Here is a 24,717-nt window from a genome sequence, read left to right on the forward strand (position 1 = left end):
AGGTAGAAGCAGCACCATTCCTGCTAATCTCGCTGCAGGAAATCGATTATCGCCATCTATTCTAAATCAATACATGAAGAGCCAGAGAAAGGCAGCAGTGTTTGTGAGGGCTTCAGTCCTCTAATCCGCTCAGATATTAGGTCAGTGCAGGTTATTTCACAGTGAAAACTCTGTTCTCTTCACATCCAGAGGGGAACCTGTTCAGTTCTGTTTTTACATTCAGCAATTTCACGATTCATTCGCCGTGTGTGAGCCGATATGCTGCTCCGAACAGTTTTGATGGAAGAATCTCTGAGAGGTGAAGACAAGTAAACTAAGACTGCCCTCTTCAGTCTAGGACGTAACACTGCACGTCTCCTCCGCTTCAAAACAAAACATGTGTAGCATCCTGGGATTTCAGCACACTACATACATATTGATCATGCTACTGCTTACTTGTTTGGGTCAATCACACTCAGAAGTCAAGCGCTGGTTTATTGCATGTATTTATTGTCCAGCTACCTTTAAATGGTAACCATGCTAGTTAGTGAACAGAAACAGGTCCAGGGTGCTGAATGTGCTGCTGGCTGATGACCATTTAACTTGTACATATTTACATAGAAAAGGTGGAATAGTGACAAACATTAAAGACTTTGCACAATAAAACTAATTAAAAAAAAAAAAAAGATGTAAAGCAAGTCCCTGGTATGTATGTACCCACATCTGTCTGAAAGTCACACTGCAGACATCGTTAGCATAGTAATAAAGGCACTCGGATGTTTTTTATATACATTTCATTTGATCTTAAATAAGGGAGGTTTACTTTTGGGGCTTTCACAGTAATAAATCATCAGATACTCTATATTTTAAATAAAATACACAAAAGATAACACATATTTAACTTTATCGTGTGCTCAAGAATGCATAACTTAACAGACAAAATGATCACTGGAGGCAAATACACTAAAAATATTAAAATTATACTGATTTCAGTTAGGTGACTAAAAAAAAAAAAACAGGGCAGCATTAAATCATCAAGGGAGATTTTCTTTATATCGTGTTTCTATGGCAAAACACACAATTTACAGCACTCTGGTTTCAAGGTCCACTTCCACTTCTGCCTATTATTCCATAACAAACAAGGCTCTATTATAGCACATTCCTCACTATGGACTCAGCAGCAATGAAGAGGCTCAGAGAACAAAAACAAAACATAACACGGTGGCCTTGAGTCTTAAAGCCACACTGCTTCTCCGGCTGACTCAGCGCCATGTTTGTTTTCATTTCACTCTGAGCTATTGCAATGCAAAAGTGTCATTTACATTGGCAAAACAGAGGGGACGGGATGTGAAATAGCAGAGAGGCCTTTTCAGTGTCGCAGTAATAAGATCTAAAAGCCCTGCAAGCTGCATAACGTGCTCCACCTGAATGTTTGATGTTTTCAGAGCTGATGTTCATAACAAGATGCAGCAGACAACTGCAATTATGTATACTTTAAAAAAAGAAAAATCATTCTGGCCTTTCATGTAAGAGCTTCAATATTTTAACATGTAACGTGCACAACAAGGATACCATACGATAAGTGCTGCCACAAAAGGAAGAGGAATATTAATGTGAACGGGGAATTCGTGAGCGTGCCTACGGTCCCTACCAACCACTGGTTTTTCTTTGGTGTAACGTGATCTATCAACAGTAGATCATTCGCACGAAGCAGTTCGTTCCTGCCAGGCACAAAATGTGGCTGTGATGAGCTTAGAGGAGGCTGCAGATTCAAGAGATCAGCTCTCCGTGCAGCCGCTTCCTAACCGGTCGATCGACTAAGCAGTGAGTAAAGGTTTTAAATCACAGGAAAATTTAAATTTATAGGCCTCGAAAGCTAAAAACTAAAACCTGAACGTGATAAAACTTAGTAATTGTAATATTTCAGTGTGTTTGCCGTCAGCAGCTCCCACGGACAGAACCTGACTATTACAGACCTTAAGAGGAATATGAATACACTGACCCCTCCTCTGCACTGACTGTAGAGCACCTACAGTATGTTTAAAAACACCTTTGTGACATTCACTGGCCTCATTCAAACGCTGTGTTATGACCTCTGATTGACAGGTTCAAGGACCTCTCTGCGCTGCAAGCAAGACCTTGAATGTGCAAATGTACAGGTGGAAAAGCTGCTCCTCCGTTTTATGAACATGAATCTCTAACGCTGAAGACATTACTTCACTTTAGAAACTGAACCCCAAACGTGTCACTCACGTGTTAAACTGGAAATAATTCAACAAAATTGGCAAACTCGCCTCTTAAGAATAATCTTTTTCCAAATATTCAATTGGCACTGACTATTTTAGAAAAGGTGACATTACTCATCCACAGTCTGAGTTAATCATCACAACTGAAGCCATCCAGGATTCAACCCTACTGAATTTTCAGCCTGACAAATTAAATTAGCAGACATTTATTCAAATATGCTCCTAATCGACTGTTCTCATGTGAAGCCTCCAATTATTTAGGACATTTTTTCTCATTAGTCATTTACTGAGTTAATAAATATAAACGCCAAATGTTGTTTCTGGACAATTATAGACCCACTTGCATAGATATTATCTTTACAATTTCCAATTGTATCTTTTTTTTTTACTAAATACTGCATCGACTGTGTTATTCCAAGGCAACGTTCATAAAACTTGAACAGGGTTGGGTAAAACAATGCAGTGGAGGACTGTGCATTAACATAGCCATAGCTACATTTACAGCAGTACACACCGAACGACCAGAAAATAAAACAACCTGTACGAGACGCAGTAATGCAACCCCATAAAACAGCCCTGTAATAAATAATAACTGCATGAAACTTAAGTTTAATTTTCTTTGAGACAGAGTTTGTGGTGGTATCATGGATTTCATATTTCACGCTTCATTATCAACCATAAGTGCTCCTCAGCGTGATCGTGATGTCCAGGACAGGCTCAGATTGTTATTCTAAGTGTCTGTCTAAAATATTTTAACAAGTACGGTGTAAAGATGCTGAGCTGTGTTACTGGATTGCAGCGGACTGTACAGGTTTCTTCCATTTTCCTGGTGCTGTAGAAATTCATGCTGCAGCCTACGTGGAGACATCATTAGTGGTAACAATACAATGAAAGTGCAGCCTGACTGAATGCCACAAAATAGAGTAAGTAAAGTATTAAAATCACTAAGAAAGACGCACAAACATAAAGAGTCCAGAGGGCTCTTGCAATGAATGAGACAAAAAAAACCAAAAAACAAAAATCAGCCCTATAAAAGGTTTTTGATCGTCTTCAACAGGGGCGACGCTCCTGCTTCAATAGGATTGAAAATGAGCAATTTAAATAGTTAAATAGATATAAAATTTTGTTATCTTTTAACACAAACTGTACACATCTGGTACCAATACGTATAAAAAATTACAAGTGTGGTTACTTTAGAAAGGACACCCTCTGATACATCATATCAAAAATATGTAGCTTTAGTCGCACTTTTGTTCTTCATTTTATCTAGGACATTTTACAATGCTACATTACACTCCGAAGAAGTGAATGAGGTCTCCTTTTCGTCTAGTCCAACGTCACTGCTGTGGTGCTACCGAGCCTTGAAAGTCACAACTTATCCGCCCACTTCTACGGTACCACTTTCTTCTCTGCTCCTCGGCTTTCAATCGTAAAAAAAAACAAAACACTTTCTCATCTCCATCCAAGCGCTCCTCGGCCAGTCATACGCTGGCTTTATTCCCACTGCCTTCTCTTCAACGTGCACAACTCAATCAATTTTTTCAACTTTCCCGATAATCTTCTCCTCAAAGATGGGCAAGATTGCGTCATCTTCGCGCACCTCTTCAAACACCACCCCACAGTCAAACTCGTCGCTTACCTTCTTGAAATAATACCTGGAAAGGCAAAGAACAGAGTTCGGCATGTTAAAGCCTGGGACGGTTACCAACGCTGTGCCCAACAGGCAACACATACATGTAAATAAAGCACTTCTCGACGACCTGCGCGACCACTGAGCCACGGCCGCCCCGACAGCATGATCTGATGTTAGATCAGAAACCAGTCTGAGGTGATCAGGTATGAAGGTTTTTCAGTAAAGATGTTAATATTTAACCATTTAAACGTAAACCGACATGAACGATTTTGATATTGATATTGCTTCTACTGTGCTTGTACAAAGTATAGACACATCGAAGTACAATATTAATATAACACAAGTTAAATTAACACGATGGATCTGTGCCTCTCTCATAAAAATGAATTCTTACCTATAAAAAAAAACATTTGTTGTATTGTTAATTTCTTAATGGATCATTCATCTTTTCTAAATTGCACATTTTCATTTTTGAGTTTCTACACAAGCCCCAAATGAAGCTGTATTTTGGGGCAAGTTGTACTTTAGATGATACAATCTTAAGGGCATATCCTGAATGTTAGCTGTGGTCCCTGGAAACCAAACCGCGCCGTAGATCTCACCTGTAATTTCCTTTCTTCGTTAGCAGTTCTTTGAACTGGCCCAGCGTGACGACCCTCCCTCTGACAGACGTCCGGTACGGGATCAGCTCCTCGCAGAAGTAATACGCCACCGTAGTGTTTTCACATGGCTGCTTTTTAGTGGCTTTGTGCCTGCAAACAGGAGACAGAGAAAACAATTAAAAAGAAACATTCCCATTAGCATTTACATTATTAATGTCCACACTCTTCAAAGTTATATTGACAAATGGACACAGAGTGGAAGGGATTTGTGGTTATGAGTGAACCAAAGCAGATTGTCGGTAAAATGTGTTTTATAACATGTGACATGATTCTGAAATGAAAACACAACAAGCAGTTATGTTCTGCACTATGTGAAGGACGCTTACAAAACCTCGCAGGGATCGAGGAACGTCGGCTCAGCTGAGGCCTGAGGTCTTCCCATAAAGGTTGAACTTCCTAATCAATATGTGCAATTAGATTAGTACAGACCAGCGAGCAAAAAAATCAGCTCTAGAGGAAACAACACTGAGGTTATCTAAGGAGAGCTTGTATCGACAGAAAACAAATGCAGCACGGTAGACAAAGAAAATGATGTTTCAGCAGGACGCACAGATGAAAACACACAAATGAACTGAAGTGGAGCTAAAAACCAGAACGAAAAACGCTTTAGATAATTTTTGCTATCGTCTTATTTAGCAGATCGACATAAAGAAGTGCTGACAGTGAAGTCTGTCATCGATAGATATCTAAAAACCTCAGCACTAACCTCATAACATACTGTTAAACCCTTAAATGTCTGCAGGTCTGAACACAACTGAGGGGAGCAGAATATTCTGTGTTTTAACCTCTCAGATGTCTTCAGATGAGCCCACGTCACACCCATCCCATCCTCCTCACACCGGCTCCAGGATTCATTTTAAGGTTCTTGTTTTCACATCTAGAGCCCCGCGCTGCGTCACCAGGAGGTCCCTGAGGTCCTCTGACCAGAGCTTACTGTCAGCCCATCACGCTCAGCTCAAAACGAAAGGTGACGGTGCCTTTGGGGAACGCCCTTCGATCTGAGGACTCGGCTGATGCTTTTAAAAAGCAGCCAGAAGATTATTCAAACCTTTGTCTCTCCTCCTGCCGTCCAGTGTTTCTGATTTAGAGTGTTTTTAGATCCGTTCTTGCTCACAGTTGATTTTTGTTTCATTTTACTGTTGGTCATGGTCTTTTCTAACTATTTTTATTCCTGTGAAGCACTTTGCGAATCTGTTCTGTGAAACGTGCCATGCTAAACTTTACTCACTCCCTTACTGCTGAAGGGTAATTATCAGGGACGTGATGATCTGACCGGCAGTCTTTGAGAGAGACACTGTCGTCCTTAAATGACCTCAGATGATTTTACCTTGATGAACAACTACGTAACTGCATCTGTTTTTGTCACCAAGTGGTCCGACAGCGATGACGTTTACAGCAGGTTCAGATATAAATATAAAAGGTTTGAGACAAACATTCTGAGTTTTAAGAACAAATTTGAGGAAAAAGATGAGCGATACATGAATGTTAATTAGCCAACGCATTTCTGTGGGTGGACATTAACACAATGTTACATCCATCTGTCCTCGAACAGATGACAACAGGCCGGAGGAGGCCAGTTTGACATCGGCCCAAAGTGGCCTGAATGTTTTTCTGACAGGATATTATGGTTTTTATTATTTTATGATGGATAACGCACTGCTTTATTCTTTATTCTCTAAACTTCTAAATGTTGGTGCAGATCAGTTTCTGAACTCTGAGCTGCATGTAAACAACGCAAAGTTATTGCATTTCAGCCTGATTTGTTCTGCTTATCAGCAGTGCAGCAGTGGATGTGATCCACGGCTTATTCAGGTATTTTAAAATCCTCCATTATGCGGCTTATAACTCCGAACCCACAGACATGATAAACGCATCTTTAGATTCAAGGTGACTTCTCGTAATATCATTATCTCAACCTCACATTAAAGTTCATAAATCAGAAAGAAATCAGCCTGATGTTGTGGCAGGAAAGATAAGGAAGACTGTTTAATGTTAGTATGTCTAGAATATCATCCTTTACTAGTAGTTTAGTGCTTCAGACTATTTTACTTTCTTTGTTCTGAGAAATCCAACTCTAAACTCCTCCGCCATGTTCTTTCAAAACAAACACACATCCTTCATTTTTTTCCCCAAATTCCAGTCCTTCAGCTACCCTTCAGATATTTTCCAGCTTGGACATCGGAGGTGCTGAACGGATCAGTTAGTCGTGATCCAGGCACGCACCGAGTCCTGAACCCCCGGTCCTCAGAGGTCTGACCGGAGGCTTCACCCACTGGCAGCGCCGCGTAATCTGCCTTTCATCTGCCTCTTACACAGTTCCCCTCTTCCCCTCCATCTGCTGCACGTCCATCTGAGAGGGCAGTCGCACATCAAACAGTAACATGTTTCTGACGAAACATCAAAAGGCCGAGCCTCTGCCCGACACTTCTGCCTCTGCACAAACACAGGAAACGCACGTTTCTACTTCCTCTGCGGTTCTCTGTCTCCTCTTCATGGGAAATAACCAGCAAGGGATCAGATACGGGTTTTCTACATCAGGTCTGATTCTAGTTATTGGTGGAGAGTTTACACCCTGGTCACTGAAAACAGTTCTTTCTCACCGGTTGCCTCTCAGATGACCACTTTCCTTTGTAAAATTGCAAACTGTAGGTGTGAAAATCCAAAGAAAAGGAGTACTGAGCTCCTTACTGAAGAACATGCAACTCGCTTCACATCACGCCTCCATCTTGTTCCTTATTTTCTTATTTCTGGAAACCAAGTTGTACATTACTGCTCGCCCTTCGCTCGCCTAACATGCAACGAAACATCTACCGTGTAATCCTTGCCTTTGTTTGGCCTCACTGTGCGGCTCTCTGACGTTCTTCTATCCTCTTTTGCTTCGTCCATCAAAACACTTTGTAAGCTCTGTTTTTAGAAGGTGCTATACAAATGAAGTTCTTCTTCTTCTTCTTATCATCTTATGCTGATGAATCGTATCCCCGTGTTAATGAAAACAAGAAAAACAAGATACCACATTAAAACAAACTCAAGGATAGTGTGTGACACACAGAGAAGGACCGAGGGAAAGAAAGTGCTTATTGCTAATTACTCTACAAAAACAAATAGTCCTGGGTAACTAAACGACCAGTAATGAGGATGGGAAGTGAAGTGGGTTGCCGTGACCTATGGTGGATCTGGAGACAATGGGAAAAGTTACTGGTAGGACATACTCGGGCTCGGAGAGCTCGCTGTCAGAAACGGCGGGCACCACGCTGAGCGGAGGGAACAGCGCTGGCCTGACTGCGGTGCGACCCCTCTGGATCACCTCCATCACATACCTGAGGGACCGAACAACCCCAGGAGTTAGATACAGAGCGGCCCTGAGGAGCACACAGGCTAGAGAACAAAAGGCTGAGTTTCATTTTGACTAGAGGAAAAGAACAGAACTGGCTTCCTCCCCTGTGGATCAGCTTAAATGTTGTGTTAACTGGGCAGATAACCGCGGTAGGGGGACATGTCCGTCCACTTGCCTTTGCTTGGGTTGTACAGTTCCAGACTTAATCTTCTCCTCCTCAAGCCGCCGGCGCACCTCCTCCAGCTGGATGAGGGGGCTGGGAGCCGGGTTGGGGGGCATGGTGGGATCCTGGATGAAAGGGTGAGACGGCTGCACGTTGTTGCGCAGCTGGGTGGCGGCACAGGGGTGCAGTGACCCAGATCGCTCCGCCGAGCTGAGACGGGATCCCTCGTGGCCTGTGGTCCTCTTGGGACCACTGATACTCCTGAAACACAGAAGATGAATCATTTTTAAATATCATCAAACTAAACAAAGGAAAAGTATTCAAAGTTTGTCTCTTCTGGCCTCGTCGGTCAGATTTCAAGATCATTTTCTCACTCAGCTGTGTAAGAAAACCTGAATAGAAACATAGTTTTGTTTGTTAAAGGTTGAGTCCAGTATTTTTAAACCTGGGTCCTACACATTTTGGGTTAAAATGATCACCTCAGGAAGAGCTGCTGTATCATGCTGTTTGTAAACCACCAGACCCCATTGATAAAAACAGTCATTTTACCTCACAGACCACAGAGGTGGCTGATCTACCGCTAGCTTGATTGATTATTTTGTTTGTGCTATTGTGTGTTGCACAAATAGGTCTCTCTCTGTAGGGATCCTTTCCATAATGTTGTCAGACAATTAAAATAACCGAGCCGGACATTTTAAACCCACAATATAGGAAAGTATATATATAGGATATTTCTTACCAATAAAAGATTAAATAAATATTTATATGTGTAAAGTTAACCATCAACACTGACCCATAAGAGCTCCTCTTGTGCTGAACCATTTCCTTCTGTCCCTCCATCAGCCACAAAAGGATCTTCTGGTTTTTCTCCATCTCCTCCGCGGGCCCTGGCATGTCATAAGGCCGCACGTCTTCACCTTTCTTGAATGCTCTCTTACACTGCGTGCCACCTTTGCTACTGAATAATGGAAGAAATCAGCTGGTTAAGTAGTGAAGCAAGAAGCATTTGGGGTGAATTACTGACAAAGTAGAACCCAGTTTTCTGCGTACTTATATGCTGTATGCTCTATTGGGTTGGATCCCATGCCATCTGCATAGCTGCGAGATTTTGATCCATAATGGCTCGACTCCATGCTCCAGGAAAAGCTGCCATGCACACGCATGGCTGCCTCAGCCTCCACCTGCTCTTTGGGCTTCCCAGCACCTGTGTGGTGGATGTGGTGCACGTGCTTGTGGTGGTACAGGTGGCTGGTGTCTCCCTTGACACCGTGCCTGGATGGATGTTTAGTCTGGCCTGAGGACAGCACCACGCCAAGTCCCGTCCCTTTGCCCCCCGGGAAACCGTCTGGCGAGCGTGACTTGGGGGAGTGGCGGCCCGTACCTGGAGACTGGCAGCCGGGAGTCTTCATGACCCGCTGGACGTGGTCGTCCAGGATGCTCTCAGGATTCTCCTCGTGGGCGTCTCTCATAAAAGGAGCACTGCAGGTGATGTCTGCATAGCGGGAGGTGTAGTTCTGCGGATGAGCACCAGGGGGGAACCTGTGACTGGATAATGCTGAGGCCGTGGACGGGACTTCATCACCTTCCTCTTCCTTTAGAACAAAAAACACACATGCAAAACAAAACTGAACACCATTTAGAGGAGGGAATCTAAACAACCTGTACAAATAAGGAACAGTTGGAGTGTCTGATGCTTATTATATCCAACTTTGACGAAACTAAGCCTGACAGAATATATTTATACACATTTCATTTCTGTAACACCGTTGAGGAGAACATGTTGTGATTATTTCAGCCTGTAGATGGCAGGTTTTCACCACATGCTTCTCATTGTTACTGCAGAGGTTTTGAGAAGCACCAAGAATACAGAAGTTATCAGTCTGATTGAGGGGTTGTGGGTTTGTGGGTTGGTGTCATGTGAGTGCGGTCTATTCAGTTTCAGCTCTGAGTGACAGGGACAAAATCCCGCTCTGACAGACTCTGCTCCAGGGTGAATGATGGGATGGGGTGCTGCAGGCAGTCATAATAGCTTCTGATAAACAAGCGCTGTATGGAATGGAGGATGTGCAGTGATGAAATAACACACTGCAGTGGATGGAAAAATTCAGCCATCGAAAACTGGCGATGGTCGAATTGTAATACTTATTTCACAACGGCATTACTGAAAGAATATGGATAAATGAAATCCTAATATTTTACCAGTAGATGTTTAATTTAGAAGAGAAAAGTGTCACACAGCACCATCAGTAAACGTTGATGCAGCCGGAGCAGCTTGTGTTAAAGTTAGAAACACTTTAACAGAGAGGGAAGAGGGAGAGATGGTGGAAAGACAACAATTGGTCGGGTTTCACTTTTCTCTTTTAGCCATGCCCAAATTTTTTATGTCAGTTATGTTAATAATTAAATAAATCTTCACTTGTGAACATGCCAAACTGCTTTTGCCGTGTGCTCACCATCCATTTGCTTTGACTGTATCAAAAGGAAATATGAGAGGGCTTCTCATCCTGCGCCGGCATAAACTCAAACTTCCCTGAGCTTTCTTCAAATTCAGCAGTGTTGTAAAAAAGGTGCCAAATGCAGCCAAATATTTTTTGGCACGTTTTTAATATTTCAAGCGTCTTCGTGTCGCTGCACCAGATCCAGATCTGCGTGCTCCCTGAGCTCGCTGGAAGTCGTTCATGGAAGCGTGACATCTTCATTTGAGCACATTTTTCCACTGGCTCCATCTTCTCCATTTAAAAAATGAAAATCCTGACAAGCTGCTCCACAGGTGAGCTTCGGTGGTGGACGTTAGACATGTTAGACAACATGGAGTAGCAGTTGCTGCTTTTTGTGTTCTTTCTCTGTGTGTGTGTGTGTGTCTGTTCGGTTTTGGCTGTACTTTTGGTTTTTGAGCCCGTCTTTGCCTCCCAGTCGGTCTCTGTGTGTTGTGTGGGCGTGTCCGGTCTTTATCTCCCCCCTTCCCCTCCACACCTGCCCTGCATCACCTTCATCAGCCCCGCCCTCTTCCCAGCGTTTCCCCGACCAATCATCTCCTTTGTTCTTCACGTCCTGTCACCTGTTTCCCACTCCCTCATGTTGCGTTCCACTACTCGTACTTTCATATTATTTAGTATGACTATAGATTGAATATGTCAAATGCAGTATTCCAAAATAAAAGGATGTCCTGATGCTTCTAGTTGCATTTAGCAGTGTGGAATCAAATCAAATGTTCTATGTTAAAAATCTAGTAGAGACAAGCGATGAAGCATTTGCCTTTTTCACCACTTTAGTGACAGCATCCTGCTGCTCTTGTTTATGTGGATTATGCAGCTCAGAGCTGTTGTTCTAAAATAATTACGTTAAGTGAAGCCGTGATTTCATTCTCAGCAGACTTTGGCAATAAGTTCATCTCATCCTCATGAAATCATGCGAAACTTTTACTCACAGCAATAAATAACATCAATTTTTAACCACAATGTGGATTTTGAATCTGATCTCATGCTATACAAATTCTTCATTTTAACCACATCACTTTTAATACCTCTGATATTCTGGCTAAAACGCTTCACATTTTCTTTTCTGGATGCACAGAAAAACAATGCTTGCCTCCAGGTTTAATAAAGCAAACTGAGCTGTGTGATGGCAGCTTCTCTCCCTTCAGGGCCAAACCACTGAAACCGTCTGCCTCGAGACTTAATACTTGGCTCTCTGTACTGAGGGAAATTTCATTTGTGGTAGCACAGACCATTTCATCACTGTTCAAGTGACATCAAACAGGCGGCACACTGTTCCAGGCTTACAAGCGGCCGAGGGTGCAGGTGCTCCATCTGATTCATCGACAAAGCCAGATCGCTGACAGGCTAAGGAAGCAGCTCTCCAAATGATTCATCGTGTTTTTTTATTCCCCATTCAAATGGATAGCCTCATTAATTTCATTAAGGCCAGACGGAATCAAGTCTCCTTTGTTACTGGAAACTTTAAGCCCGACGGCCAGACACACATCTCTCTCTGGCTCAGAGATGGGCTTTGGTGGCGTTACGGATACAACTCAATATAGTCTGCTTTTCAATACACTACGATTATCATTTATTCAGTCGCTCTTTTATTATAGGATATCAAAGTCACTCAGGTGAGAAGATGGCCGTTTGAAACTGAGATTTGTGGAGTGAGGATTTAAAACGAGATGCTGAACTGAAAAAAAAAGCTCAAACCACAAGTTTTTCACATATTTTCTCTTTTATCAGGATTTAATCAGGATTGATTGACAGGAAACTCATCTGCCACTTGGTTGATTTTCAGTTATTTGTTTCAGTAAAATCCAAGAAATTCTCTCCTTCCAGTTTATTTTATGTTTTTCTTTGTTATATATGATAGTTAAATGATCATATTTAGGTTTCCATACTGTTGGTCATATACATTAAGGAATTTGATGCTCTGGGAAATTATAATCAGCATTTTATTGATGATGTTTTTGTTTTGATCTCGAGTATAATTGGCAGGTAAAACCAATAATGAAAATAAACAACAAACCTGCCGCTACGTTGAGGATACTTCAATTTTCTTTTCCTCCTGGCTGCTGATATTATTCATTTGGTGTCACCAGAAGGAGACATGGTGGCAGTAATAATCAAATCCTTACAGGCCCTCACATGACTTGAAGATTTACTAAGTGAAAGCAGCTCAGACGGACCAGCGCAGCCTGAATTGTGTTGCGTTAGAGGTCATTCAGTCAACAGACAGAGGTCTCCAGTGTGAACCAGTGCACCAACCCCAGAAAGATGCTGCTTATTCCCACGTTAAACCAAATTCAGCCAACAGTGGAGCTGCCTGTGCTTTAAACAATAGACACTGGCTCAGGAAATAAAGTGAACATACCAGTCGTACTCTCTTCAGTCGCTCCTCCAGTTTCTCCTGAGCCTCTCTCTCCCTCAGCACGCCCTCCAGTTTTCTGATCAGCTCTGCGGCAAACCTTTCCGGCTCCACGTGGATATCCTTTGGAATCCGGTTTGTACGCTGGAGGAAAAAATGTCCAACTGTAAGCATTTTTTTGTGACTGCTGCATTACTGTCAACACCACGGGGGCCATTTTAGCACCCTGACCCCTCACATCCTCTCAGTGAGTGCATGAAGGACCTAAAACATGATCAGGAAATATTAAAGCAGACAATGTCAAGTGTTAAACGTCCAAAGGGAGAATACATTTAAAATAACCTGAAGCTGATCCCCTCTGGTTTAGAGCTGATTTATCATCTTCACACACAACGGAAACCATTCTTATAAATTCTTTCAGGGCTCAGAGACGCTCCCGTGCCGTCTGTGTGATGATTTGAAACAGAACTACATCTATTTGTTGTAAGTGTGTCAACAGCATAAAAGAATGTGACCTGGATTTGATACTAATCTTTAAGATACGATATGTTTTGTTGGACGTTTGGTCTCTTAATCAGTAAAATGGTCGCCTGTGGTACGAACACACAATCTGTAGACTTAACGACATGCAGCCGATCATAATTATTAATAAGAGAATAAGACAAAACCTGGATTCAACTAGCTTTCATCAGGTTAGACAGATTTTATAGTTTAAATCAACATTGACGATGTATTCACTATTGACATTCAGCGCTGGTAAAATAACAGCCGATGTTTGCAGAAGCTCTGGATTAAAATATTCTTGAATGCATTTTTAGATGAGTTTGCTAAAATATTTCTCCAGGAAGAGAAAGAAGCCTGACGTTGGCGATGAGCTGAAGGGAAAGAAATGCAATGTGTGAATGTATAGATGTCAATAGTGTCATTTTGTTTCATGTTTTAAATTATCTATTGATTTTGACTGCGAGCATGCGAACACCACCCAGGAACGACAAAAACCTTTTCCTCTGCTTGGTGCCCCCCCTAAAAGACACATAATCTCCTTCTAATGTTTCCTGTTGTCTTTGTCATGTGTTGTGTGAAGCACTTTGAGTTATCTTTGTGTGTGGAATGTGCTGTCCAAATAAACCTGCCTTAATAAGGACATGAGTGACATTTATTTCCTCTACGGCCAGCACCAGGTATTGCACTGCAATTATGACGACTCAAAGCGGTTTTGACTTCCAATTTGGAACCAGTTTAAATATATATATTTTTTTAAAAAAAGGTTGGAAAACAAAGCAGCGTTTTAAAAAACCAACCTACAAGCCCTGTCAATCTTCTGAAGGGAAGTCATGATTAATTTGTTGGGGCAGGGAAACGTGAGCGTTATGCTTTGGGGATTTCAGCTCTGCTATACAGTCAATTCTTGCATCCTAATAGGTTGCTGTGTGTGGAGTTTTAATTTGACTCTTTACTCTGAGGCCTAATTAGGGCCGGGGTTTTCCTACCAAGAGACAGTGCAAGCTGCGGGGGGAGGCATCAGGCTGTCACAGGGGAGGATTCATGTCTGCTAGGCTTCAGCGCACACAGCTTAGGAAGGCATCAAGCTGCATTTAGACAGCCTTCTCTTTCACCATCAGCTATTCTTATACTCCCATCACAAGCCCTGCGACACTGCAGAGCTTAAATATGCACATCTCCAATGGTGAAGCAGAGAAAAATAAGGCAGAGACAGACAGTTAAAGAGGTGTAGAGGCAGGGACCCATGAATAACTCACCGGAATAGGAGGTAGTGGCACTCGCCCATTTGCTTTGGCACTTTCGTGCATCTCCCGGCGATGCTGTTTTCTGTATCTGTAGGGTGGAACCCCATCTCTGGAATTAACAACAAAGACATTTTCATAAAACATCCTCATGAATAAACAACACAAGCAGCTTTGAAGTTGAAAGCTTTCGGCTGCATTTTCGCCTAAAACGAACACCTTGTAAGTCTCGATTAATCAGTGCAGCAGGACCGGCATTCTCACAGGCTTATTGTGTCCCTTCTGCACCACAAGTGGTCTGGCAGATTACAGTTACATGTCAACACATTCATGAGTCTGTAATTCCATGTGGTATTGGTCATGCTGGGTTTCACACTCTCCTGTGCTGGAAGCTCTGGACCAATTAGCTGATAACAGCCTCTAATCCATTCAGCTTCAAACACATTTTTGTCCAGTTGTGCAAGCTTTGAAGTTTCTTTGGCATAATTCCCCACTGCCATCTCTGCACCTAGAAAACATTATTTCTCGAATCTTCTTTCACCAGCACATGCCTGGTCTGCACACTCAACTGAAATACAAGTCCTGCACCCAAGTGATCCTAGATGGTAAAAAAAAAAAAAGCCAGGCTTTAGCCTCATGCTTGAGCCCAAACACTTTCACCGGTGAAAGACGACAAATTCTGCTTTGATCAACCCTAAATTAAGAAAAGTGACGATAAAGAATCACTTTGGAAACATTTCAAACCGGCTCAGTACTTTCTGTACATCCTGTACATGGTTTTAAGTCTGCTAAGAGTTTTTAAGGATTGCTAATTAGCATCAGCGATCCAACAGCTCCTACCGCTTTGGCTGATGAACAGATAGGCCTTTACTTGCTGCTCCTGTGGTTTAGTTCGAGCACAGGGCAAGCTGTACGACTTTGAAGCCAATTAAACCCTTACTGCTGTCTTTGAGCAATGCTAACTTCTGTGGCACAGCTTCCTTTTAAATAAAAACCGTCAATACTTATTCTAGAGTTTGATTCCCTCTTTAATTTTTGATGATAAAACCCTCTCATGTTCCACCCAATGAGTGCTGCCCAGCAAAGCCTTTATGAGTCATATGGCTATTTCATGGATAAAATTTGTATATATATGTGTGTGTGTGTGTGTGCGTGTGTGTGTGATGAGAAAGTACATACACACTGCTGTCGGTGAGGGAAACTGTATCTGCGTCGCTGGACATACTCTGCTGCTCGCTATCGTTGGCGCTGGTGGCGGGAGCCATGGCGTAGCCAGTCTTCACATAGTACGGGTTGACGGGCTCCCGACATGGCGGAGGCCTGGAAAAAAGAATTGAAATATTTTGAATAGTTAGATACTGTAGAGGGCCCAACGCTTCACCACTACACCAGAACATTAGTCACTTTGTCAGTGATTTACAAACAGCCAAACGTCTTCCATTTTGGTTTGCTTAGAGAGCTGCAAGAGAGTCAATGCTCCAGGTGGGATGGTGCCGTGCATGCAACATGTATGCTTAGCAGCAACACTGCTATCAGAACTGGGTCTTCTGTGCCTCCACAAAAAGGAAGAAAAAATACTGGGCACCGTTGCTCAAATGGTAATGCAAAGACAATTAAATTTGTCATTTAGCTTCTGTCTGTGTGTGTGTGTGTGTGTGTGTGTGTGTGTGTGTGTGTGTGTGTGTGTGTGTGTCAAACACTAGGCCGTAGGACTAATCTGGTAAATCGGTCGACATCAGATTATTGCAGATTTATCAGTGTATACAGCCTTTTGGCCGATAAGTAACAAGAACTGGGATCATTTTTTTGGATCATTTGAGAAAAGTGCCTCCATGATGGTTTGTTCACCAGAGAGCACTGATGAGATTTTTCAACTGAAAACTGTCCCAAGGTGCACCGTGGTCACAGGGATCCTCTTGCTTCTCTTTGGTGTAATCCAGACAAGCCCAGAGCCGCGCTGAGTTTACCGGCGTTGGCCGTAAACACGGAGAATAACTGCAGATCTTATTCTGATGCAAACTTCAAATGAGTCTTCGGATGCAGAGCGAGAAGCTAAATTTGACACCGTTTACATTCTCAGTCACTGACTCTGCTGAATGCACTTCTTACAAGGCTTTGTACACATGAATTAAAGATGTCAGGCATCATCTCTTTTTATTCAAACTGGAATTCTTTGAAGCATTTATCCCGAACTTTCTCCCCCGTTTGGAAAGCAAATGAAACCTTTCTAACCAACTGATTTTCATTAGCATCTGCATTCAACAACGGTGAGTAATTACTGCGCCAGGTTGGCGAGGAGGCGGGATAAATAAAAAGGGGAAGTCTACGTTTTTAAGCTGTGATTCTATGTGGCACCGTTTCTGATGATGAGAGCTGAAAGGAGACGGAAAGAAGCGAGCGCTCATCTAATTTCATCTGTCATTTGATGGAAGACGGATGAGAGAGCAAAAACTGCTCTGCAACTGTGCTCCCAGTAGCAGAGCCATTTTGGAGACATTTCTTTCTCATAACCACAAATAAATCAAGAACAACGGTGCTGCAGAGTTTCTGTCATCATATAAAATGGCTCGACTTCCACTTCAAATATGGTTCAGTGATTAAAAACACTATAAAAACACCAGGTTTCCCGTCATCACCTGAGCCTGAACACATTTCTCTCCGGGCCAGGCAGTAATGCACATTTAGCAAATATATTGCTTTTCTTATATGAGGAAACCGTTCACTCACAGGATGTTTTAGTTGGTCACATCTCGGTGGATTTTACTTCATTAACTTGCACTAAAAAGAATCTAAAGACACTGGCTATAATGTCCTCAGCTGCCCTCCGAGTGGGATCAAAACTTTACATCCCGTTCCCGTCTCTTTCCCTCCATCCTGCCCTTCATCCTCTCAGATCCTTTGCTGATAGTGACCCCGAAGACTGAAAACGAGCCCTTATTTAGATGCGACACACAATAATGTTGGTTTGAGACAAAGGTTGAGCAGCAGCACTGTTGTTCCTCCATATTGTTATTCCACGTTTGTCTCTACTTTATTCCAGCTCACGCATTGTTAGGACCCTCAAAGGAACTTTCATTTAAAGCGAGAGTCTTGCCTTTGAAGCACACGACTCCCTTGAAAGAAAACAAAACTGAGCAAAATCTCACCAAACATTAATGAGCGTATAGGTCGTTCTTTTTCCAAGTCATTTGATTTCTTAAAGCTGATCTGAAAGAGTTTTTAATGTCTTTTGTTGCCCGTCTCTGAAGAGATCAGACGCAACTGATGTAAAATTTATTTTCATAAAAACCCAACGGGTGCCGCTAAAAGGCTATTTAAAAATGAAGCGTGCCGCTCTGTAATTCCAGCCAAATGCTTGATTGCTGAAATAATGATGTGAAAACAAACTCAGAAACTGTGCCTCGCTCGCTAATTAAAACTCCTATAATTTTTTTTTTTTTGAGGAGGTTTCAAGCAAACATTGATTTCAATCGACACTGCCTTTGGTTACGTCTTCCAGAAAACTAAATCACACACATTTGTTTCACGGTGCTTTCTGCAGATATCAACCAGACGGGCTGCATGCAAACACTGGAGAACGTAATGAGACACAATGAGACAACAGCACGGAGAGAAAAGGCAGCGTTTTAGTTTTCTTTTACTCTGGGTGAGATATCTTCACCAGCCGAAGTGTAATGAGGATTTGTTCTGTCTCTGCTGCCTGTGCTGCTCCGTGTTGTTGTCACAGAGATGGTCTTATCTGGGAGGTATTGTCTGACTGTCAGCTGATTCCCGTCCCTCCCCTCTAACTCGGGTGAGTGTGACAGGGGAGGTCAAACATGGGAGAGCTCCTGTCCTGTCTGACGGCGATTTTTTCCAGCATTAATACACACTGAACGATACCTGCAACCAGATTCAGATCTAATGACGGTGAATTAACAATGACTGTGACAACAATGACACCTGACATGCTGCCATTGGACTTTTTTTGTTAATGGAGCGGCCTTAAACCTCTGTGGAAGATGTAACCGTGTTACACAATAAGCTTTAAATCAGCAGCGACACAAGTTGTGGTAGAGAGTAATTACTCGTGTTTTTCATTTGGGCTTTCTTTGTTCCACTTTCATTTGAAAAGACATTTCAAGTAAAAGCATGTAACTGTGTAAGCAAGCAATATTTGTTTAATATGATTACAGTCTATTTCTGCCGGAGGATCACAAGTATGAAGAGTAAACAAGCGTCCACGGTGTGATTAACTCAGAGCCTTTTAGAGTCGATCAGTGTCTGTTCTCTCTGTGAATCTACGGGCTGCTGTGTATTAAGCCGGGCAGACGCTCTACGGATTAAGCCAAATTTTAGCCCTGAACTGGACGCCTTAAACTAATTTTAGAATCGGGCCGAATTTCCGGTGGATTGGTTCTTATTTTGATGTGCACGACACCCGATTAGCCTCCCTGATCGGATGGATTTCCACCATGTCAGAAATATCGATCAGCTGTGTTGCAGCTCCCTGATCTGACTTCTTACATGGCTGCTGTTAAGAGATTTCATATTAACTGTTGTGATTTTGTTTTAATGCTATCAGAATAGTATTTTAGTGTCTGAACTTGCTGTGACATAAAACTTGCTTCAAAGTGAGGATGCAGCCATCTTGATTGTATGAACTTTACTGAAATTGTCACCAGGCCGGTCGATTGATCCGTACAGCGAGAGCATCGCAGGTTCTGGATGTGCAGAGAAGCTGATTAAAACATGTAATGTCTGTTAACAATGTTCCAATATGAGATCAATCTAACCAGACAGTGTTTAAAGACTTTAGACAGATTCACAGCACAAAATACAGCTCAAATAACAAATAACACAACAGTCCAGACAGCTGTGCAGTACAATCAGCAGTACATTAACCAAACAAGCAAGCTTTTCCCTCCCACAGTCTCACTCTGACTCTGTGGACCTCATGTAAAAGACTCAAGCCACACTTATCACAGTAACATATCTGGAGCTGCCATAACATTAAAGTCACCTTTGTTATCAAAGAGCAGCTCAAAAACAAGTGTTATCTTATTTTCTTCCAGGGCAGATTTGCCTTGAACTTCCCTTCCCTCACACACGTGTTACTCATGACATTAACGCTGTTCAGGTGTCACGACGGTCAGGTAACTGTCCCAGTACTTAAGAGGAGACGTTCACATCTGCCGTATGTGCACGAAGCTCTGCGTAGCTGAGAGTAAAAAGATGTTCAGACCAACGAATGTATCACTTTAAATACTCAGAAATAAGTCAGCACAGGAGGAAATTATGCAAAGCACCATTATTTTCTCTTAAAAAGGTACAAACTGGATCTGCAAGAATTCCAAACAGCCACAAAACACAGACAACTCAAGTCAAGGAGCAGGACAGACGCTGATCAAGCTATATAATCTAAATCTAAAGGAAAACACACATAACTATGTGTATATCTGCATCAACCTGACTAAAAGTTGATGTTTTTCAGCATCAACCAGCAGATCTGGATTACAGCATCTGGGTGACTCCACTTCGACCTCTCACACTGAGAATGAAAAGCATTTCAAAGCAACGAGGCAATTATTTTTAATGCTGCAGTAGCACTGATTCAGAAGCAGAAGTGTATGAAATATCACATTTCCACCTCTCCAGAAGCACATTGTCTTTGATTTCAGATAAATCAATATAAACAGAGAGGGGGCCGCTCTATAATGTTGCATTCCTGCAACGTTTTTCTTCTTTTTGGAAATATGTTTAACAAGATGGTCGACAACAAGTGTGGGATCGCCACATTTCATTACAGAGAACAAAAAAGTTTTTCCATAAATGCAGATTTACAGGATAGCTGCAATATTTGTACATCAGGGCCTTATTTTCCCATATTTTGAGTTTGAAATGACAGGTAGGTACAAAACCATTTGGAAGTGGTCCAGGAGATCACCTTCACCAGCACCTTCGGTGGCTGTAATGTGATCTGTTCAAGCAGTTGCATCAGATCAAAGTAGGTCCTCTAAAAGTGCTTGTTTGATCCACTGACAGGCTCAGAGTGTTATTCTGAGTGTGTGACAGCATTATGGAAGGGATCCCTACAGAGAGAAACCTGGAAGATCCTGTCTGTTTACCAGAGACAACCTTCATATCACATGGCTCAAAAACACCAGACTCCATTGACAAAAACAATAAATTTAGACGGTAGTTGCTGGTCTACTGCTGCCTTCATCAGTTAGTTTATGTCCAGCACAATATTTGTGTAACACACAACAACACAAACTATCATTATAGCCATTAAAGCTCTCGGCTACCGGCTTAGTCGATCTACTGGACCAGCTGCAAAAGTTTTTGTAATGTTGAACCCAGAACATGTAAAACAGAGCCCAGGTTTAAAAAATAAGAAATGTGTCGAAGCTCATGCTTTAAAAAAAGAATCAACTATTTCACTCCAAAACCCTGCCCGATGGGAAGATGTTAATCCCACAGTAGCTGCACAAGACAGACAAAGAACACCACTTCAACCTTCCAACACTTCCTCTGACATATCCTCAACACCATAGGGGCAAGTGCGCCATCTTTCTCTCATCTCATCTCCGCCGTCTCCTGCGCCACTCTCCGACTCTGTTTTCATCTCAAACCTCGAGCAGCGTTCATGGTATTGTGGTTTGTGGTTTCATGTTTATGTTCTAATTCAGCAGTTTGCAGAGAGGAGCTGAAGGGAAGCTTTCTACATTGCTGGGAGGATTTACCTGTACTCGTGACTGTCCTCGAATCTGGCGCTGTTGGCAGCGCGCTGTGGTGCCGTCTCCATCAGCAGCCTCTGAGTGAGCCGGCTGCTCGGTGTGGGGTCACACTCGGGCTGCTCCTCCGGCTCCTGGTCGCATCTCCACTCCTCGTCTTCGTTTAAAGTCGGTAAGTAGCCCGACAGAACCTTTCCATTCCCAGAAACGGAGCTCTGATCGCTGTACAGCTTAGGGCTCTCTCCTCCTGTCCGCGTATATTCCAAATATATGTCAGACTTTAGAAATAAAGGATAGGTGTTTTCCTCCATCATAGCCTGGATCTCAGTCTGAGCCTGGTCAAACATGGCAGGATCAATGTGAAGCTTCATGACGCAGTCTTTGATGAAGGACTTGGTAGCTGGTTTGATCTGTCTAGAAACAATCCCATTGTTGTCCAGGATGTATTTCTTATAGATAGCTTTTGCCAGTTTTACCTTCTTCTCATCGTTGCCCTCGTTGGCTTCAAGTTTGCGAAAGCCACTGCACGCAAACCAGAAGTCCAACATATCTGCGCACTCCTCCTGCTTGAGGAACGTCCTAAAGAGCTGGATGCCATCTTGGTCATCCAGGAGAGAGTGAAGAGACTCTGCCCATTTTAAGTAGGGTGGCGTGGGGGAAGCGCTCCCCTCCGGCTCGTAGCCAAGGTCCAAGTCAGGACGGCGGGGTGTAGCCACAGACGCCTCACACTTGAGGCTGTCGCTCTTTGAGGAGAAGCCCAGGTTGCCGTACTGGCGTCCATCGCTGCACACAAGCTCGCCTTCTTCCCCTGGGACTGGAGGTCTGGGAGCATCCTCAGTGAAGCTGGCCCCCAGGTCTGCTAAGTAGTCCCGCTTGCCGCTTATGCTCATAGTCCCAGCATCCATAAACCAGGTCCCCGTAGAGCCCGCGCTGCACAACCACCAGATCCAGACCTCTACTTACGCCACTGCAAAAAAACTCCTGCAAGGAGGGAAAAACAACACAGAATGAGACTCGTCAGCTTCGTCACGTCATTAAAAGGTGAAGCAGAGTGAGCTCTGACAGGGCAGAAAGATATCCAAACACTCAGATTAATGGCTAAGGAATCTATGCAGCAATCAACTTGTACAACTTCAAGTCATTCCATGCAAACAGATCCAGTGCTCTTGGGGAATTTTAAGAATTTTTGCCCAGTTTGCATTTTCATCAGATTTTCATGAAAAACCCATAATGTGGCCGGTTCCCAGCTGAGCATTAAAATTAATGCAAATTCTGCAGAAATCCATCCTGTTGGAAATGTGAGACAAGCTACTATATGAAGCTCTAAACCCGGAAAATAGCCTCTACGGCGTGGCACAGTGAATTTACATCAGAATTAGGGAATCACTACAACGGAATAATTATGCAAATTGGTGGTGAAATCAACTCCATAAGCAAATACGTTGAAAAACGTTCACACGCTTGATCCGAGCACGTTCCGCATAACATCTGCAAACCTAAGCAGAACTCGTAAAAACTGGAGTCATGAGACTTTTAATGTGGTTTGATAGCCTGTTATGTGGTTTGATAGCCCGTAATTGTGCCGCACTGAGTCACACTCGGAGTTATGTGGCAGTGTTGTGGTGATCCAGGCCAGGAGTCGCGGCCCTGAAGGCAACTTTCCACTCAGCTGTAGTATGAATAAGATGTAGTGTTAATGTAGCACGCAGTGATTTCCAAGCATATCATTACCTCACAGAGCTACTCCAGTTTCATCCAAATTAGTCTTGGTGTATAATCGCAATGATAAAGCCACTTGGGGTTTACAGTTGGAGCTCAATAACGAAGAAGGCTTAATCTCTCCACTGTTAGCTGATATGAAAATGCTGCTTTATTGATCCGTGTATCATATTCTGCCCTTGATTCGTTCCCCTGCTATGGGAGTGCAGGGTCAGCTGCAGAGTAGCACGCCAAGTGATTTTAGGGATTGGATGTCTTGTTCAAGGACACGTCCTGGTCCTGGATGAGCTGTCTAACCGAGCAAAGACACGGCGGCGCCTCATAGGAGCAAGAAGCACAGAAAGATAGAGCCAATTTTCATGCAAAATCGAGGAGAAGATTTTAACACAAATAGCCAGGACTTCAGTTATCAGCCCCAATGGCCGAAATAAATCTCGAAGAAAGCAGATTTATAATATCAAAACTACGACAGCTGGATTTACTGTGGCTGTGATTTTAGAGGAAATATTATTTTAATGCTTCACGCTCCCTTCAGGGCACACCCACTCCATGTCGTGTCCAGCACACACGCACACACACAAATTATTTCTCTGATTGAACAAAGACAGTAAAGACAAATTTGGCACCAGTGCCTTTTTCTTTCTCCCCTGCACAACCCTGAAGTGTGAGCAGCACGTGCACTGTGCATGAGGCCGGGTCTGCAGGACCGTGAGCTGGAAATGTGGGTAGTTCCTTTTTTTTTTTTTTTTTTTAGATGCAAGCGCGCCCGGTTCATCAGCACTGAGGTTAACATGCAGAGGAATTCATCTCCTGGTCAGGCCAGCGGTCACCGTGCTACCTGTGTGTGATGATGCATCGGCACGAGAGGTGCTCGGCACGCGCGTTCACGCCACAAATAAGCGGCTGTGCGGTCACAGGTGTGCAGCCTGCTGACAAAGGCTGAGGCGTGATCTCAGAGCCGGGCTCAGGAAGCGTCCCGTGCCTTTATTTCCTGAAACTGAATCCGTTTGTGCCTCTGAAGTGAGCCTCTCATCACATTCATGTCTTGGCCTCTCCAGAATGAGCAGAACAGCAGCGGTGAGTGGGGGAGGGGAGCCAGAAACAAACTCCACACACACACACACACACACACACACACGGAGCCAGGCCTTTCAGCAGCCGACCGACAAGTGCACAACTTTGTCACACTATTCTCCTATTAATATCTGCACTGTCTCCGCAAACAGCCGCTAAACTGAACCAACAACATGACGAGCGCAAACATTTAACGCACCGCCGGAGCGCACAGAGGGAATCCCGCACCAGTTTGCGAATAGATTTACAACCAGCGAAGCGGTGGCACATATCTCTCCCGACTACCGCAATCCCAATCCCTGAGCTGGGGGGAGAGAGGAGGAGGAAACAAAAAGTGACACATACTTAACCGGTGGAAATCTTCCTGCTGCTTTCGGGCGCATCGGGCGTCTGGAGCGGCACGAGTGGCCGCGCACGGTGTCATAGCTGCGAAGTGCAGGAGTTTAGAAATAACAAAGACAACAGTCCGCTCTCCAGCTCTCCATGGCTGTCTCTCACTGTCTGAGCCCCGCTCAGCCTGCACGGCTCAGCCTGCACAGCGCCTCGCCCGTTCACTACACAAACTGCCAGTGTTTGGGTTTGGTACATGTGGTAC

The 24,717-nt window shown here is 43.4% G+C and overlaps 1 protein-coding gene across 1 annotated transcript; it reads right to left on the reverse strand.

The window, feature by feature from the left end:
* Positions 1-3,687: 3,687 nt before the first annotated feature.
* Positions 3,688-24,598, reverse strand: axin1 (axin 1). The gene is made up of 11 exons (XM_070848210.1): positions 24,468-24,598; positions 21,339-22,310; positions 15,793-15,933; positions 14,629-14,725; positions 12,875-13,012; positions 9,068-9,609; positions 8,811-8,975; positions 8,030-8,278; positions 7,730-7,837; positions 4,461-4,610; positions 3,688-3,880 (listed from the first exon to the last, which is right to left on the reverse strand). Exons 2-11 carry the CDS (start codon positions 22,232-22,234, stop codon positions 3,754-3,756), a joined length of 2,613 nt encoding a protein of 870 aa, XP_070704311.1. The 5' UTR covers positions 22,235-22,310; positions 24,468-24,598; the 3' UTR covers positions 3,688-3,753.
* Between the last annotated feature and the right edge of the window lie 119 nt (positions 24,599-24,717).

The sequence above is a fragment of the Pempheris klunzingeri genome, chromosome 17 (genome assembly GCF_042242105.1).
Source record: "Pempheris klunzingeri isolate RE-2024b chromosome 17, fPemKlu1.hap1, whole genome shotgun sequence".
In the NCBI taxonomy this organism is placed as follows: Eukaryota; Metazoa; Chordata; class Actinopteri; order Acropomatiformes; family Pempheridae; genus Pempheris; species Pempheris klunzingeri.